An 18,608-nucleotide genomic window follows, 5' to 3' on the forward strand; every position below is an offset into this window, starting at 1 on the left:
TATTCAAAACATCGTGACGTTGATTTGACGTTAAGTGTATGCGTGACGTAAATGCCAAAATATGAATCTCTTCATCTCTTTTTAGTTGTTGGAGTCAATGTTCTCTTTTCAATGGCCAGTCTATATTACGATGTCACTGGTTTGGTAACATATTTGACATTTATAAAACACGTGACACACAGACCACGCTCAAAGATAACAGGTAATCACTCTTAGACTACCAAAAAAGTACTAGAACGAATTAAAAAGTACTGTAAACGCGAATCCGTGAATAATCGATATATCCATCCTTTTCTTTGCTATAGTAACCGTTTTTCATTGATTTTGAATCTCATTCCGACAATTATAACAAATAATTGACATCGAAGACTAAGTGACCATTAACATTGATATGTGTAAGCAATCAATTATGTTTGTACCATGTTAGAATGATTTTTTGTCGAAAATAACACATATGTTATTCAATTAACACTTTATTCATACACCAAGATGTATGAAAACATTTAAAGAAGCTATGATATAGCCTTTCATTAAAGTGTCACTTCAACAAGTTATGGATTTCCATCAAATATCGGCCAATTCCATCATATGACTATCACTATGGCTAGTCAGACTGATCTGATACAACAACGTGATGGAAAAGTACTAAAACATTAGAAGGAGTATCAAAAGTATTTAAAGTATATTATTTTATTAAAACAACGATAAAAATAAAATAAAAACAACAATAAAAATTAATAGGCGCTCCGGGGCGACTTCATTGATTCCAGTGGCGCATTTGCTTTTTCAGCTGCAGGAAAACCCGGAAAAACCTGCAGCACCACATCCTCTAAAGATCTTGATCTACTGAATTTAGTATGTAAATACTAAAACGGCAACACTGCGACAGGGATTGAATTCGAATGACAAAATTTAGTGAATTCCATATTTCCCTACACTGAACCTGGAATGTTTCTCGAGAAAATGTATGAACTAGTCGTGACATCACTTCTACATATATTCCAGTTACGGATCACAAAACGGTCTTGGCGGCCACTGTGTCACAGCACCATGAGACACATCGGATCCTAAAATTTTCATAATGAAAATTTGAAACACGTGACGTCAATGTCAAAATGTAAATCTCTTCATCTTTTATTAGTTGTTGGAGTCACCGTTCTCTCTTTAATGACCAGTCCATATTATGACGTCTCTGGTGATCCGGTGATCCACAGATACATACTACGTTTTTGTAGGTTAGTATTAAGTTTATTTTCGTCATCAAAAGTAAAAAAAATGTTCCACTTCCCAGACAAAATCTTAGAAACCATGACCTGTGATTCCTGTTACAAGTTTTTGTCAGTATGGCCAGTGAAAGTGTATCCCAACAGGAAAAAGAAATGTGGAAGATGCTCGCATTTCGAAGACGGAGGAGTCGTTTCAAAGTTTGGATTGGTGGCTGAACACGTCCTGTTCAAGTGTGTGAATCGATTTGACGGCTGTAGACAATTGTTACGCGTCAGCGAAGTGCCAACACACGAAACCGCCTGCCAAAGTAAGGTTTACGTTTGCCCTATTTGTCCGGGAAGTACAGCAATCGAGACGTTTTTACTGATGAAGCACTTCGAAGAATCTCATAAGGAGTGCTTATTGGAATCAGCCTCTTTCAAAGCAGATGTGTCTTTTCCCCACACCAAAATCTACCTCTATGAAGCTAAAGAAAACTTGTTCTTCATCGAGTATAGTTGTTCTGCTGATGATATCAGATTGAGAGCGATACACTTGAGCGAAGGAAGTGTATCCGAAGATATCAAGCAAAAATTCATCGTTAATTGTGGTTCGGAAATAAAGGAAACCGAAGAGAAAGAATGTGCTACTGTTGGTGACACGAGTTCGGGAAGATTTTTTCTGGCAAAGCCAAAAGTTGAGTTTGTAATCGTTTATTTCCACTTATCGGTTCCATACTTCCACGAGTCCAAACTAGAAAAAAAGACTTGTCTTCCTAGAATGGTCTCAATACGTCAGAAGTATTTAGAGTTCGCAGTTGAACTCAAATCGACTTCGTTGATTTTGCGAAGTAGTAACACTGAAATTTTATTGCACTGCCTTAATTGCTCGAAACCCCGCAATCAATATTTATCATTGAGCTCAAATTTTTTACGAGTAGGAATTTTGAAATTACAGTGGATCTGTTCTTTCTGTAAGAGTTACTATCAAAATGAGCTTGAAGAATTGCTGATATCGTGGAGTGAGTTATGGAAGAAACAATCCTTCGATATATATTTCAGTTGCATTTGGCGTTCCTGGGGCTGTTCAGAATTTCATGTTGATATCTTGGAACATGAAATTGACTGCCCACATCAACCTCCGCAGTTGTGTCCCGTGGCAGGTTGCTCATTCAGAGGAAAACTGTGTAATTTGAGTAAACATTTCAAACGCCTTCATACTACCCATCACATCGAAGTTCAAAATTATTGTTACATCAATGCAGTGCAGAATATGTTCCCTCGGAAATATTTTCTTTGGTCGAATGATGGTTTCGTTTCAGTAGAAATCGTGAACAATCAATTGTATTGTGATATTGAAATATCAGTTCAACAGCTCGATGGAAATGTAAATAGGAATTCGACAGAATCTAAAGTTGTTGTACTGGACTGGAATTACACTTTTTTAGGAATTGTTACTGGCAAAAAATCCATCAGGACAAATTCGAGATGTTTTTATATCATGGGTTTTTTTGAAAATCAGTAGACTCTAAGCAGTGACATTTTTATTGTTTTGATGAATATTCTCGTATATATCAACAGCAATTATTTCCTTTGAAAAGCGAATGGCAACTATTTCTATCATTGTTAACAGCAGTGTAGTAATATACGAGGTGTTTGTTAAAAAACTAAGGTGGAGGTGGATCATAGTTTCAACTGGTGTACCGCAGGGTTCTCATTTAGGACTATTATTTTTCCATCTATTTGTTAATCACTTGGAATGATTTTGTTTGCTGATAATCTGAAGATGTTCAAAGTTATTCATGACTCACCTGAAACCTGAAAATATCAAAAACTACAGACCACTATCAGTACCCTCTGTAATATCAAAAATAATTGATGAAAATCAACATGGTTTTCGCTCAAAACACTCCACAATGACAGCGATAACATCTTTCTATGAGGAGATTATCGAAGAGCCCTACTGGAATCTTTTCCAATTTCAGCGGTGCTTTTGACTGCGATCGCTGTGGCACATTACTTAACTTGTATAGGTACAGAATCAGAGGTATTACCTATGATTGGTTTGACACATATTTAAAATACAGATCCCATATTGTTAAAATATTTGAGTTAGGGAGGTCTGTTTTTTCATCAATGGATATTAATGCAAATTATAGTTTCGGGCCACGGGAACCACTTTTTAAAAAGACTTTATTTAGATTTACAGACTTTATTGTACAGAAGTTACTCTGACAATCGTACTAACAGAACTGACTCTTCCTTCAAGATGGCTAGCTTTTATAAGTTTATTATAACTTAGTCAGCATTTGATGAATAAGCATAAAGGAGGGTTTTATATACATAACTTGCACTAGGAGTTCCACAAGGATCTATATTGGGGCCCATGACATCCGATACTTCTACCACATTATATGCAGAGGACTCCACTCTTCTACTAAAAGCTAAAGATTATGAATCACTACAAATACAAATTCAGTCCAGTTATCTGCATGGTCCTTTGACAGATCCTTGTTACTGAACTCCAGTAAAACTTTTGTTTGGAGGTGATTGATAAATGTTTCATGATGAATTTTAATAGTTTGGACTTCCATTGTCTAATATAAAAAATGATTTGAAATCCCTGAAACAACTAAAAATGAATAGCTGAAAATAACAATTATATTAAGCCAAAATGAACCTGAAATGAAATAATAGTGAAATGAAATGTAATATAATGTGTTAAAACAGTTGTCACTGTTTGTGACAACTTGTAATACATATGAGATACTACAAGTTGGCAACACGGGACAATCGTGATTAACAGGGCATGACTATAAACAGCCGTGCTAGGTACACACAATATATCTAATATAAGTTATACAATAAACTACTAACGTTGCACGCTGGTTGTGTTATTTATAATCTTTGGGCCAGATTATACATGAAATACAAGTAAGATTAAAACGATTGAACCAAAAATAAAGAAATACAAATGAATATAAATTAAAGAGATTCCAAGCCACGTTAGTTCACGACGTTTCGATTGTTAGTATCTACAATCGTCTTCGGGTGATGCCTGGGCTGATTCCTCCGAGAGATAACTATTTATAGGTCGTTCGAGTACTTTCACTTATCCCCGCTTTCCATTTTTTCCGCTTCACTGGTTCAGTGGGAGATGACATTTTGGCGGGAGTTGGCCATTTTTCGCTTGATGATGGGTTTCCATATGTTGCGTATCTCTACACTACCTTGGCTGAATATGTTGTTGGACAACATGTATGCGGCTTCCTTGAATTTTCTCCTAAACCAATGTTCCTCTCTATGCAAGATCTCAGCTTGGGACCACTCGATGTTGTGTTGATGGGTCCAAACATGGTCTGTTATTCCTCATTTGCTGGTTTCCCCTCGCTGTGTGTGTTTCTTGTGCTCGGCAATGCGAACATTCAATGACCAATACAAGATTTTCCGCACTCACAGGGTATCCGGTGAATGCAATTCTTGGAATCGCAGTCCGCGTTTGGTGGCCTGGTTTTCGTGAGGCTTCTACGGATAGTGTTACCGGATCTGAAGCAGGTTCTGATGTTGTACTCGGAACCAATTCTTCTTATCTTCTTCGATAATCCTCTGATGTAGGGAAGTGCAAGCACTGGTTGTGACGGCTTCTCTTCCTTGCGAGGCTCCTGCTGTCTTTTAGCCAAAGTTTTTTCTACCATCGCTTTGGAGTAGCCATTTCGTTGAAGATCATTTTTGATGATGTCTAGTTCCTTCTCGAGACCTTCCTTCGTATTACAGAGCCCGAAAGCACGGTCTAATAGAGTCTGGATGATTCCTCTTTTAGATGATTGATGGTGGCTGGATTCATGGTTCAGATACTGTCCCGTGTGAGTGGGTTTTCGGTATACAGATCTTTCCCACTAAGTGTCGATCCTCTTCACCAAAACGTCTAAGAATTTCAATTCGTTGTGGATTTCCTTCTCCATTGTGGAAGTGATGGATGGTCTCACGCTGTTGATGTATTTCAGGAAGGCGTCTAGTTCAGTATTCCCATGGTTCCATATTATGAAGGTGTCGTCAACATATCTCAACCAGACTCGAGATTTCTTGTGGGCTTCTTCAATGGCCAGAACTTCAAACCACTCTATATATATGTTGGCTATAACTGGTGAAAGTGGCCAGTATTTGTGTCTCAGAAGCGCATCCTAGGAAGCCCTCCTGATCACTCATGTTGATTTTTTTTCAAAGAATACAAAATATTTACAGTTACTGGCATATTCGTACTTGAACTATTGATATACATACATGTCAATCGAAATACCTTTTAAGGAAACGGCGACACTCATAGTCACAATACAAGGAAAGAGGATAAGTTTTATGTGCCCTTCAAAAACCTGGAATTATCCAAAAGAGCACCAAATACTTTTGGTTTGTACCTGTACAACGTTCTCCCGTACTAAGAAGTCTGCCAACTTACACATTTAAAATACAACTAAAAAAAGTCTTGATAGATCTGCGTCCTTACTCAATTCAAGAATTCCTAGAATTGATTGTTTTAATTTCATACCATTCAACTTATAGATTGTCATCATCAGTTTAATTTTAGTTACATGTTAATATACTATCCATGTTTAGTGTTGATACTCTAAATTTTTTTGTTTAATTTGTAGGATTTTTTCCAAACTGACTTGTCCTATAACTTTGTAAGTTCCACAGGATTTAATAAATGACTGATTGATACTGAGTAAGTACGATTTATCTAACTTTATGTGATATAAACTTATTGCAATTGAATGTTGTCAAATTTGATGTCATAAATTTACTTTTTTCCAAAACAAAAATTTCATGATTAGTCCATATCAGTACTTTTTATCATTATTACATAATGAAGATTGGGAGGATATGTATCACTGTACAGGAAACGCAAATGAAAAATTTGAGGTCTTCTTTCAAACTTTTAAACAACTTTTTGATATTGCTTTTCCTCTGAAAACTGCGAAACTAAAACATAGATTAACTCAAAAAAAAAACCATGGCTAACAAAAGGTTTACTAATTTCCGGCAAAAATTTGAAGAATATATATGCCCTAACTCTAACAGGAAATGAAAATTTCAAAGCCTATTATAAAAAATATAAGAAACTATACAAACATCTGTTAAATGTAGCAAAATAAAAGTATAATAATAGCCTGATTGCCAACTCTAAAAATAAAGCCAAAACTGCTTGGAATATAATAGGAACAAATAAAAATTCAAAGATGAGATCGAATACCATTCAATTGAATATAGATAACAATATTGTTCAGGACACCCAGATAATAACAAATCATTTTGCTGAGTATTTTAATAGTATTCCAACAATACTTTCGAACAATATAAAAGAACCATTATATGAACTCACACTTAAAGATTTCAATCCTTTTACTTTTTCCTTCAAACCTGCTCTAGAAACAGATATAACACGTATAATAAGTAATCTAAAAACTACACATACTACTGGTAATGATGATATTAGCTCTTGTCTGTTAAAAAAGTGTTCAACATATATTGTTAAACCATTAACTTGTGTGATTAACAGCTCTTTGGAGGAAGGAATCTACCCTGAAATTCTGAAAGTCGGTAAAATAAAACCCATACATAAAACAGGTGATAAAACTCAGGTTGAAAATTTCAGGCCCATCACTGTTCCCAGTGTGTTTGCAAAAGTTTATGAAAAGTGTGTGGCACACATGGTAATTTCTTTTTTTGATCTTCATAAACTCTTTAATGCAAATCAATTTGGCTTTAGAAGAGGGCGGTCAACAACGCATGCCATAATAACATTTCTTAATGAACTATATAATAATCTAGATGAAGGAAAGAGAACCCTGGGTGTTTTCTTGGATCTTAGTAAGGCATTTGATTTGGTTAACCATAAAATCCTACTAGATAAATTAGAAAAGTATGGATTTAGGGGCATTCCATATAAATGGTTTGAAAGTTACCTGGGCAATAGAACACAATATGTTGAGATAGACAAGTTTAAGTCTATTCACTGTAATTCTACCATGGGAGTGCCACAAGGTTCTATTCTGGGACCATTGCTTTATATAATATATGTCAATGATTTTGCAGGTGATGTTGTAATGTATGCAGATGATACAACCTTACTGGTAAATGGACCAAACATCTCCGCTACAGTTGACTCTGCTCATATAGAAATATTGAAAGCACAGGATTGGTTCTCCAAAAATAAATTAGTTTGCAATGATAAAAAATCCTCTTTTGTAAGATTTAGTTATGCACCAAAAGGGTATGATCACAGCTTACTTTTAAAAGCATCAAATGGTTCATTAAAACAAGTAACATCAGTTAAATTCTTGGGACTTAACCTCTCAGAAGATTGTAAGTGGAATCATCACATTCATGAAATGTGCAAAAAAATATCACCAATGTGCTATTGCCTGTATCAACTTAATAAAATTGTGGACAAATCTGTATTACTTATGTTTTATCATGCACATGTTCACTCTTTAATCTCATATAGCATATCAGCTTGGGGTTTATCTAGTGAAGCGCAAAGGGTGTTTATTTTACAAAAGAGAGCTGTCAGAAATATTCAAAGAGTAAGTAGACGCACGAGCTGTAAAGAACTATTCAAAATCCTAAAAATTTTAACCTTACCTTGCATTTATATTTACCAGATACTGATGTTTGTAAAATCAGACAGACAATTGTTTGCTCCATTGAATAGAAACAAATACAGTACAAGAAATTCAACTTTATTGGAAATACCAATTCACAGACTGGCCAGGACCGAATCAAGTCCTTTTTATATGGGTATCAAATTATTTAATAAATTGTCACCTCATGTTAGAGAAATGTCGCTGAGAGAATTCAAACAGTATGTGAAACAACTTTTAATTGACAAAGCCTATTACTCTGTTGATGAGTATTTGAAAGATCCTATGTAATGTATAATTGGTTAATGCCTTCATGGGTTGATTAGAATGCCAACACAATTACCAAATGTGGCTCAGTTCATAATTATATTTAATTTTGATGTACCTACGGTTTCAATCATATAATCGACTGTTTCAATCAACGGGGTTTTCTGTCTATGTATTTAGATTTTATTTTATTTTATCTATCATATTTATTTTTTATTTTTATTATTGACTTGTTCTATGTCATCATGTTATGATCGTTATGAACGAATAAATATTATTATTATTATTATTATTAATCAAGTAATCAGAACTGGAAACATTAAATACAATCGAAGATTTAGGAATCACTCTTGACTCAAAAATGTTATTCAAACCCCATTTTGCAAATGTTACTTCTAGACTTTCCAGAGCACTACAAATTTTGGGTTTCACTCTTAGATCTTCCTTGGAAATCGTATATTGCTCAATTGTTAGATCAATAATCTAATACAACTCAACAATCTGATGTTCTTCATTCAATGAGGATATTGATATCTTTGAAAAGTTTTTAAGGTACTCTGCATAAAAACTGGGATATCATATTGGTTAAAATAACTATAAAATTACATTGTACATTTTCAATTGAATACTCTGGCTCAAAGAAGATTAGAATAAGATCTTACACTAATTCACAATAAACAATGTATTCCCCGGAAAAGATTGTAATTAATTAGCTTATTTTTCACTTTTTCTAAAATATTTTTTCCTTACATATAGCTGATAGTTATAGTACATATGTGAATTTGTTAATTATTTTGTGAAAATAAACAATGCCGTAAATGAATAAATTTTAATTTATTTCAAAAAATATGTATCAATTTCTATTTTGGTCCCTTCTGAGTAGTCCACTTCTGCCAGTGTTCTTTCCAATTCTAGAAGCAGTTCTGAAATGCACTTTATTGTATGGTCCTTAACTCTCGCATCGATTCAGTTTTTATCTCGTCAATCGTCGCAAAACTCCGTCCTTTCATGAGTTTCTTAAAGTTTGGGAAGATGACATTTCATATGACTTAAAGATGACGTTTCATATGATTTTTAAATATGGCATTTTATATGACCTTTGAAGATGGCATTTCATATGCATTTTAAACATGCATATGACTAAAAGTTGGCATTTCATATGACTTGAATATGTCATTTCATATGACTTTTAAAGATGACATTTCATATGAATTTTAGAGATGACATTTCATGATCATTTTTGAGGTTGGCATTCCACATGACTTTTAAATATGGCATTTTATATGAATTTCGAAGATGAATCAAATCAAAATATACTTTATTGTCTGAAGAACATAATTCTCATTGACAAAGTCGTTTACAAAATGAAAGAACAAAACAATTCCATTAGCCTTGAATATAGCATTTCATATGACTTTCGAAGATGGCATTTCATATGACTTTCAAAGATGAATCAAATCAAAATATACTTTATTGTCTGAAGAACATAATTATCATGGACAAAGTCGTTTACAAAATAAAAGAACAAAACAATTCCATTAGACTTGAATATAGCATTTCATATGACTTTCGAAGATGGCATTTCATATGACTTTCAAAGATGAATCAAATCAAAATATACTTTATTGTCTGAAGAACATAATTATCATGGACAAAGTCGTTTACAAAATAAAAGAACAAAACAATTCCATTAGACTTGAATATAGCATTTCATATGACTTTCGAAGATGACATTTCATATGACTTTCAAAGATAAATCAAATCAAAATATACTTTATTGTCTGAAGAACATAATTCTCATTGACACAAGTCGTTTACAAAATAAAAGAACAAAACAATTCCATTAGACTTGAATATAGCATTTCATATGACTTTCGAAGATGGCATTTCATATGACTTTGGAGGAATGCATTTCATATGGCTTTCAAAGATGAAATTTTATATTGCTTCAAAAGAATGCATTTCAGAAAAAAATTCTTTCAGAAATGGCACTTCATATGACTTCCAAAGATGGTATTTCATATGATTTTCAAAGATGGCATTTCATATGACTGAACTTTTCGAGTCTAAAATCAAAAGTAAATATTCTGGAAAAAAGGCACATGTGTGCATCTTGTTCATGATCCAGAACTATAATGAGTGTTTCTCCTTTCCTCTTTGATTTAACTGAAGCTTTTTTATCATAAAAAGCCTCTGCACGATATTGCAGATGATACAAAAAAATTGTCTCGAAATTTTCTTGATTTTTTTTTATCCAAGCAGTTTCCAGAGAAGGACAATTAATATCATTTTACTAGGTTAATTTTACGAAAAGTTCATGTTTTCAACATCATTTTTACCTTTGTTATTCGCCAAAATACTTGACTGATTGGCCTAATTGCAGCAGCCATCTGTCATGAAGAAGATTTAAAGTTTTTTCTTCCACTTCTTATTTCTGCGATCTCTGCTCTCAATGCTAGCTGACAAGTTAACGAAGATTGTTTTTGAGAAACAATCAGTATGCAATCTTTGATTGTGAAGTTAACGGGAGTATTTTTTTGAGTGTCATCGGCTTCGACTACATTGGTCATTAGCCTCGTGTCCTGGGTGAGGAATGTTGATAACTTCCGAGCCACCTAGGGAGCATCATAGCCATTTGCAGTCCGTCAGCCATGTAATGCAGAATCATTCCAGCTTAGCCGTAGTATTGAGGATAAATAAAGTCAAAGGTACTGAGCATAAGATTGTTACAAGAACTCATTTCATCTTTGAAAGCGAATGTGGAATATTTCAAATATAATTCCTCTTGTACTTTCCAGAAACGGCTCTCTTATATAATGAATTACAACTTGATAATTTTTCTGAAATGGTATCAGCTAAAAAATACTCAATGAGAAGTAAGATATCCTTTAATAATGGTACAAATATATACAAAACTATTCGATTGACTATCCTACTATATTAAATCGCAAGTCTACAAAAACCTTAACACTAATTTGAACTTGGCGTGATTGGTAGAAAAACCTTAGAATTACATTATAGTAAGCTGCACTATAACTCAACAATTACTTATTACTATTATCATCGAAATTTTAATTTCAAACAACGTGAGACGTGTCGATCACAGTGCGCTATAAATATATTTGGAATCAAATCCAAAATAGAAGCCATCAGGTTGTTTTCCGTGCTCAAAACACTATGTTTTTCAAAAAAGATTTTAGAGACATCAAAGGTCTTGATAAAACCCTTTTTATCACGAAATAACCGAATGAATTGCAGTTTACGTCATAAGAATGAGGTTACGTAGATAAAACATGATTGTTTAAGTTGCTATATGATTGATACTGTGCGATATAGTATTAAAATATATACTTGTGAATAAATATTATGATTATTCAATTCGAGAATGGCAAGTAATGATATATTTGAATAAAGCACCATGTCGGTTTGCATGTTTGAGAGTTTCTAGGTCCGAACTTTTTCGAATGGTTCCAAAAAGTTCCATTCTGAAGTTCTTAGTGTTCTTTGGCCACAGAACTACAGAATATCATATAAAGGAGCACAGAACAGTTGTTAGTGAACGTTAACACACGGAACACCACCAACACAGAAACTTGACCCTCAGAATCAAAGTGTTGCCAGATGGGTATGTCTTCTTCAATGTGTTCTGTGACAGAACCTATGTCAGAGGTAAAACTCTGGAAATAAACTTTGATGAAAATAGTGTTTCTCCTCTATAGTTAATTTAGTGGCATGACTGCTCAAAAAGTAACACCAGGAACAACACTACTTTCTACGAACTGCTAGAAACACTGGCATTTAACAACGTTGCCAAATTCGAAATGTATGGTCAACCATAATACAAAATCAAATACAGTTTAACCCCGGCAATACGATTCTTACGTGGGAAAAACTCGGACCCAAAAACTCTCCCACATTCAAGGCGCTTATGAATTCGATCAGAATGAATGTGGACCACAACATTCAAGGACCTCTTTGACAATCTTCTTCTCTAACGTGTGGGAGGTGGGCTGCGGTACTTGGCGCGGATATGCAGGTATTTAGAGGCACTGCTAGGCCGCTCCGGCGTCACTCTGTTCATCACTTTGACCTGGCAAGGGTCATGACGGAGCAGAAAATGATCCAGGGTATCCCAGCCCCCGCCTACTCTGACCATCATGTGACGACCTTTAAGCAACTGAAACAAACGAAATACCAAACTTTGACATGAAGGGACGTTAATATGTTACACTGGCAAGTTCTATGAGGTAATTACTTGATTGAACTTACCCTAACGAAAACGTTTTTGCCGGCTATGTTGTACTTTCCCTCCCCCACCTTCCTGATCTTCAGTTTGTCGCATTTTCCGCTCGAGCAGTTGCAATTTTTTTGCATCAGACGAGCAGCCAGCTGTACTTTCCTGTCCAACTCCGTGGTGGGACTGGGGGACTCTCCTCCGCCCGTAGAAGAAGGTCTTGGTGGTGGGGTCAGGTCCCTATCTGGATCTTCACCACTACCTGCGGAAATTGGAAATATTTTGGTAATTTCAGAAAAGCGAAGTAGGAGTATTAAACATTTTTTAATCTGAACCATATTTATGATTTGAATTCAAGTTTTTATCATTTTCGGGTCACTTCATAAAGAGTTACAGTTTGTACAAAAGTACAGGGAATGAGTCAATGCAACGCAAAATATGTATTGTTCATTGACATTTATTGTATTGCTTTCAAAGTAGACTCCTCCCGAAAGAATATATTTATGGACAACCCAATCAAGGTAACATTTTTCAAACGTATTTTTTGGAAGAGTCTTCAGCACTCGCTGCGAATTCTCTTTTATGCCATCTATTGGCTGAAAACAGGTGCTTCGAAGTGGTATTTTGAGTTTTGGGCCATATCGGGCAATTACGGAGGCTATTCAATAAGACTTGTTGAGATTTTAGCCAAATTCGATGAATTTGTTCTCTTAAAGACCGCATAACGCTCAGATAATATTCTTTATTCACTGTCTCACCTTCTGCCAAGAACTCTGAGTCCACAACTTCGCGGTGACCGAAAAAAGAAATGTCACCTTCACTTTTGATTGACTTTGACGAGCTTTTTTCGGTTTTGGCTTAGTTGGAAGGATTTCGAAGCTTCTTGACTGGTGAACCCACATCTCATCATAAGTTACAATGATTTCTTATGAATGTGGCTCCGGATGGAATCTAGTATGTTTGGGGGCAGAGATTAATAGTCCAAATTAGGTCTCATCTGGGCATCATAAAGCGTCAAAAGTTGCTGAGATATGTACAGTTTTCTGGTTCGAAACAGTGTTCCAAGCTTTCGAGAAGCGGCCTTTGCAGTTCCACCGACATACTGGCCAAGACATATTGGTGGAATCCAAAGAAATACACTGCTTAAGAGTAATCCTCTCACCTCTGGACCAATCTTCATCCTCGGTGTTATCACTAGGAACTCCATCACTAGCTCCGCTAGCTGCAACTATGGGAGAGGGGAGGTCACTTGTGCGTTCGGGGACCAGAATCACGTGGTGTCCTCCGTCCCACCTGTCAATAACGGACGAAATGGCAGACGCAGACGCGCTCTGACGCATCTTTGTGAAGCTCGAGGACGAATTGAAACTCGAGGGGGAGTTGAAGGTCGATGAAGAATTGAAACTGCTGTCTGGGTACTGCCACGATAACAGGGAGCTCAGTCTCGATCCAGGAGACCGACCTTCTTCTTCTGCTATCTGCTTTTCCAGTTGGACCAGACCTGGAGGCTCCACGCCGTATTTGGAGGCTATCCGGGCTACTTCGAGGAGGCAGAGGATGACGTTTCGCGGCTGGTGGTGCAAAACTGTGGACAGAAACATGTTTCTTTATAGATAGATACTTTATTTGACTACGTTATGTTGTTGCATTGCTTTACCTAAATCATCGCTTTCGAAAAGGAGATTTTCGTGGACACCAAGCGATCTGCAGAACCTGATGAAGTTCTCCATGTTATCCCTAGAAAAAAAACTTCTTCTCGCAGCCTTTTCGAAACATTTTCCTCTGATACTGGGGATTTGCTGAAAATAATAATAAAAGCTTATGAAGGTGGTTGACAATGTTTCATGGTGCATTTCATTAGGTCGAACTTCCATTGTTTAATATAATATAAAATGATGAATCAGAAGGAAAGGGTAACGGTGGTTCGGAGATATGAAACAATCCAAAATTTCAGTTTTTGTTTTCTCGAAATTAACATCTTTTCTTTCATTTGTTGCTTAGTGCTACTGAAAAAACAACTGAAAATATGTAACCTTGCTTTAATGTGCTGTTCATTGAAATTGTGACCAGAACTTCTATTTTTTTGTTAATACTGAAAAAGACGATTTAAAAATCTCAAATTCTCGAGGTGTGGATCCCAAAGAGACCAAAGACTAGCCTCAAACAGACGAAATCATTGAGTTATCCGGAGAATAAGTGCATCAAAGTCAAGTGCAAGTTCAAATGAAGTAAAGTACCTATTGCGTAATATTCAGTCGGGGTATAAGTCATTTAATGTTTGAGGCCACCAGCAATACAGGCTGTCACAAGCTAGGTTGTCCACTCAAGGTAACATGTATGTATTTGGCGTTTTCCATTGCTAACACCAGTGCATATTCAGTGTGTGCACTGTTCTTCCAATGGAAAACGCCGTAAATGACGTTCACACATGGTAAGTTGATTGGTAAAAATTTAAGAGTCGGTTTATCGCAACCTAATGAATAATCAAAACCTTACAAGGAGGAGAAATTTTCTTTCATAGTAGAAAAATGACACCTTGGTTATTTTAAGAATTTTTATCTTTATGAAACAAGTGTGGTAGTTTTCAACTGCGGGGTGTAATTTCCCTTCCTTCTAAGGTTGGGTTTGTTCGTTAAGTTATGCCAATTATTACAAGTTGTAACTGTCTTGATAGTAATAACAAATATTGTTTCTGTAAAGTTAACTAGTCAATCAACCACGAGTTACACACCTGAAAGAAAGAAGAAGAAAAGAAAAAGAAAAAGAAGTAACTTACCCCCTTGATGAGTCCATTGGCTACGGTTTGTTTGATTGTATCGCAAATTCCTTGGGCCAAGTGACATAACACCACGCCGTTATCTAATTCGGCGAGAAAATTGTCTTTGGTGATGTAGTCAACACCTGGAATGATTAAATCAATTGGTTGAAGAAGCACATGAATGAAAGAGGCAGGTGTTTTGTTATAATTTCTTCATGTTTCAGTCAGCACTCTCAACTGCTGAAAACGGTTTAGTTTTCAAGTAATTCCGAACAATTATTTCATTTCCGATCAAAAAAAGTTCAACGAACAAGTACGTTCAACATTGTAATAATTATCCTACTAATGAGTGATTTTTTTGTTGGTATCTTTTTGGCAACACTGTTTTTGACAGATCACGCGTGAATCGTGTCTTGTGTCATTGTCAAACTTGTTCAGTTTGGTCTATAATTTAACTATGAATCGACTTACGAATGAACAACGCTTGCAAATTATTGAATTTTATTATCAAAATTCATGCTCGGTGAAGCAAGTGCATCGTGCACTTCTTCCAATTTATGGGCAGTTTCGCCGGCCTACTGAGGAAGCTATTCGGAAGCTTGTGACTGAATTTCGAACCCATTTTACATTATTGGACATTAAACCACCAACACGCCTACGTAGAGTGAGGACAGAAGAAAATATTGCGGCTGTATCCGTCAGTGTTCGTGATAACCGTGAAATGTCGATTCGCCGCCGTTCGCAGCAATTGTTACTCTGTTACTCCACTAAGTGGAAAATTTTGCGAAAAGATTTGGGTGTAAAACCTTATAAGATACAGCTGGTGCAAGAATTGAAGCCACACGACCTCCCACAACGTCTAACATTTGGTGAATGAGCGCTGGTAGAGGTGGAGGAAGATCCACATTTTTATCGAAAAATTGTGTTCAGCTACGAGTAGACTTAGTTAATTCTATCGTGAGCACGGAACAGAAATATCATTTAGTTGTTTACTTAATCGCCTACAAACTCTATTCCAATAAATTCTTTCTCAATCCAACATCTTTCGTATCACAAAAACCGAGTGTTGCTCCTTACTTTGAAACATTCATTTTATTAGCTCATCAAATATGGAGAAAGAATAAAAATTTATTGCCTCCATAAAATTGATGTCTGTTATTCTGGTGGATTCGAGGAAGTTATCTGTCGCGGAACGTAATCGTACGTTTCTTTGACCTCTCGGTGTACCTGGTACAGCGTCCCGTTTCATAAATAGATCGATCGTTCGTGATCAAATGCCCAATTAGCGTTTTTGATAATATTTCGATGCCGTGCAAGTTATTTTTCAACCGAATTGAACGCACGGGAGTAAATTTATTTCTAAACGCGATTCTGAGGTTTTCGTATAGTTCAGGGGTCTCCAAACTTTGAAGCCTTCGGGCCATAATGATTTTTTCAGTTTGTTCCAAGGGCCAATTTCTGCCCTTAACTATATTTCTGGATTAGGATAGTCGCAAAGTGCGTGGCCTAAGCAAAACTTAGGTTTTTTGCATTTCAATTATTATTGTGTATTGTGACACTTAACGACATCTAGTGGCGAGTAGTGGTACTATGTACTATCTTTTTCAGCTACCCGTTAGGTGGCATTAGGCGTAATTAAATATTTGGAATTACCGCGTTGGTTCGAGAAAGTTCTGGTTCTAGCTAGTGTATTCCGATCACCTCGAGATGACAGTAATAATAATTGCATATAAAAAGGCTAGCGGCGCAACTGCGAGTTAGTCTGCGTAGGAAAGGCGAAGGAAGCGAAACTGTCTATTGTGAAATAAAGTAACACCCGTCAATAAAAGTATTTTGATTTGACTTGTTTTTATGTGTGATTTGTTAGTATGGAAAAGAAGCGAAAAATCGACAGTGAATGCAGAACGTTCCAAGAAAAATGGAACTTTCAGTATTTTGTGATTGAGTCCAGTAATAAGGCGCTATGTTCAATTTGTAATGAAACCATAGCTGTTCTCAAAGACTATAACATTAAACGACACTATGAATCGAAACATCTTCAAAGTTACTCCAAGTATACAGGAAGTTTGCGGAAGGAAAAATTTGAAGCTTTGAAACGCGGATTCAAATCGCAGCAATCTTTGTTTACCAAAGCGAATACTGAACAAGAGTCTGCAACTCGCGCCAGCTTTCGTGTGGCTCTTGAAATCGGAAAACGTGGCAAACCATTCACCAATGATAAAAGAATGCTTGATTGCAGAAGCCGAAGAAATATGCCCAGAAAAGGTAAATTTATTTAAAAGTGTTAGTTTGTCAGCAAACACCGTGGCTCGGAGGGTGCAAGACATCGCAGAAAATATATCATCTCAACTGTCTGACAAAAATGGACTTCATGAGTGGTTTTCTCTAGCATTGGATGAGTCAACGGATGTATCAGATACTGCTCAGGTGTTGATTTTTATTCGCGGAGTAGATAAAAACTATGAAGTGTATGAAGAACTTCTTAATATTGATAGTATTCACGGCACGACAACTGGGGCAGATATTTTTAAGGGAGTTGAAAATGCCATTAATAAAAAGAACCTTCGATGGAGAAATTCGAAATTTATAACAACTGATGGAGGCAAAAATATGTATGGTAAAAATAAAGGAGTGGTTGCACTTGTGTCAAAGGCTGTAGAAAATGATGGTGGTTCAAAACCATTAGTCTTACATTGTATCATTCATCAACAGTCCTTGTGCGGAAAATGTTTGGATATGTCTGAAGTTCTAAAACCAGTCATATCAGTTGTTAACTTCATCAGATCCACTGGGCTGAATCACCGACAATTCCGCGAGTTTATTCAACAGATTGGAGAAAATGATTCACCATATCATATTGCCGTACGCTGGCTTAGTTGGGGAAAAGTCCTCAAGCGCTTTTTTGAACTTCGAGCAGAGATCGAATTTTTTTAAATGAGAAGCAGCGCCCTTTTGCCGATTCAGAAAATAGTGAATGGATGTGGAAGTTAGCCTCCTATGTCGATTTGACAAATCATATGAACGAACTGAATTTGAGATTGCAAGGAGAAAATCAGTTTCTCCCTGATTTATACACCAAAATCAAATCCTTTAGGCAGAAAATAATACTATTTCAATCGCAATTACGTAAAAAATGTTTCACACATTTTGAAACATGTGAAATATTCAGCCACACTACAGAGACTGAATTTCCCGTCAATTTTGCAATCGAAACTTTGAGTGCTTTGAAGATAAATTTTGATACTCGTTTTTTAGATTTTGATGTAATTGCGAATGAAATTAAGCTTTTTCAAAATCCTTTTGATTCTGACATTGAAACCCTGGCTCCGGAAGTCCAAATGGAAATTGTTGATTTACGGTGCAGTGATATGCTTAAGAACAAATATCAAAATTCATCTTTGTTGGAATTTTATAAGAGTCTTCCTCTGGAACAATTTGATAATTTGCATAAATTTGCTCGTGGGTTGTTTTCTGTTTTTGGTACTACTTACTTGTGTGAGAAAACG

General features: G+C 35.9%; 1 protein-coding gene and 1 long non-coding RNA gene across 4 annotated transcripts in view; one reads left to right on the top strand and one right to left on the bottom strand.

Annotated features, from left to right (window-relative positions):
- The first annotated feature begins 1,162 nt into the window (after nucleotides 1-1,162).
- On the top strand, nucleotides 1,163-8,937 carry LOC141485409 (uncharacterized). Its single transcript, XR_012467184.1, has 2 exons — nucleotides 1,163-1,235; nucleotides 1,292-8,937. It is a non-coding gene; the product is annotated as an uncharacterized lncRNA (long non-coding RNA).
- Nucleotides 8,938-10,980: 2,043 nt separating this feature from the next.
- The window catches only part of LOC111514599 (growth arrest-specific protein 2), a 66,291-nt gene continuing 58,663 nt past the window's right edge, over nucleotides 10,981-18,608 (bottom strand). For all 3 annotated transcript variants that reach the window (XM_074182783.1, XM_074182784.1, XM_074182782.1), the window contains exons 3-7: nucleotides 15,121-15,245; nucleotides 14,002-14,143; nucleotides 13,507-13,929; nucleotides 12,380-12,606; nucleotides 10,981-12,287 (exon numbers count right to left, since the gene is read on the bottom strand). In XM_074182783.1, the coding sequence (XP_074038884.1) occupies nucleotides 12,102-12,287; nucleotides 12,380-12,606; nucleotides 13,507-13,929; nucleotides 14,002-14,143; nucleotides 15,121-15,245 (1,103 nt within the window). In that variant the 3' untranslated portion in view covers nucleotides 10,981-12,101. The remainder of the gene's footprint in view (nucleotides 12,288-12,379; nucleotides 12,607-13,506; nucleotides 13,930-14,001; nucleotides 14,144-15,120; nucleotides 15,246-18,608) is intronic.

This window comes from Leptinotarsa decemlineata, unplaced genomic scaffold, assembly GCF_025532065.1.
Source record: "Leptinotarsa decemlineata unplaced genomic scaffold, Ldec_3_MD MMD2_tig00026328_RagTag_RagTag, whole genome shotgun sequence".
NCBI lineage: Eukaryota > Metazoa > Arthropoda > Insecta > Coleoptera > Chrysomelidae > Leptinotarsa > Leptinotarsa decemlineata.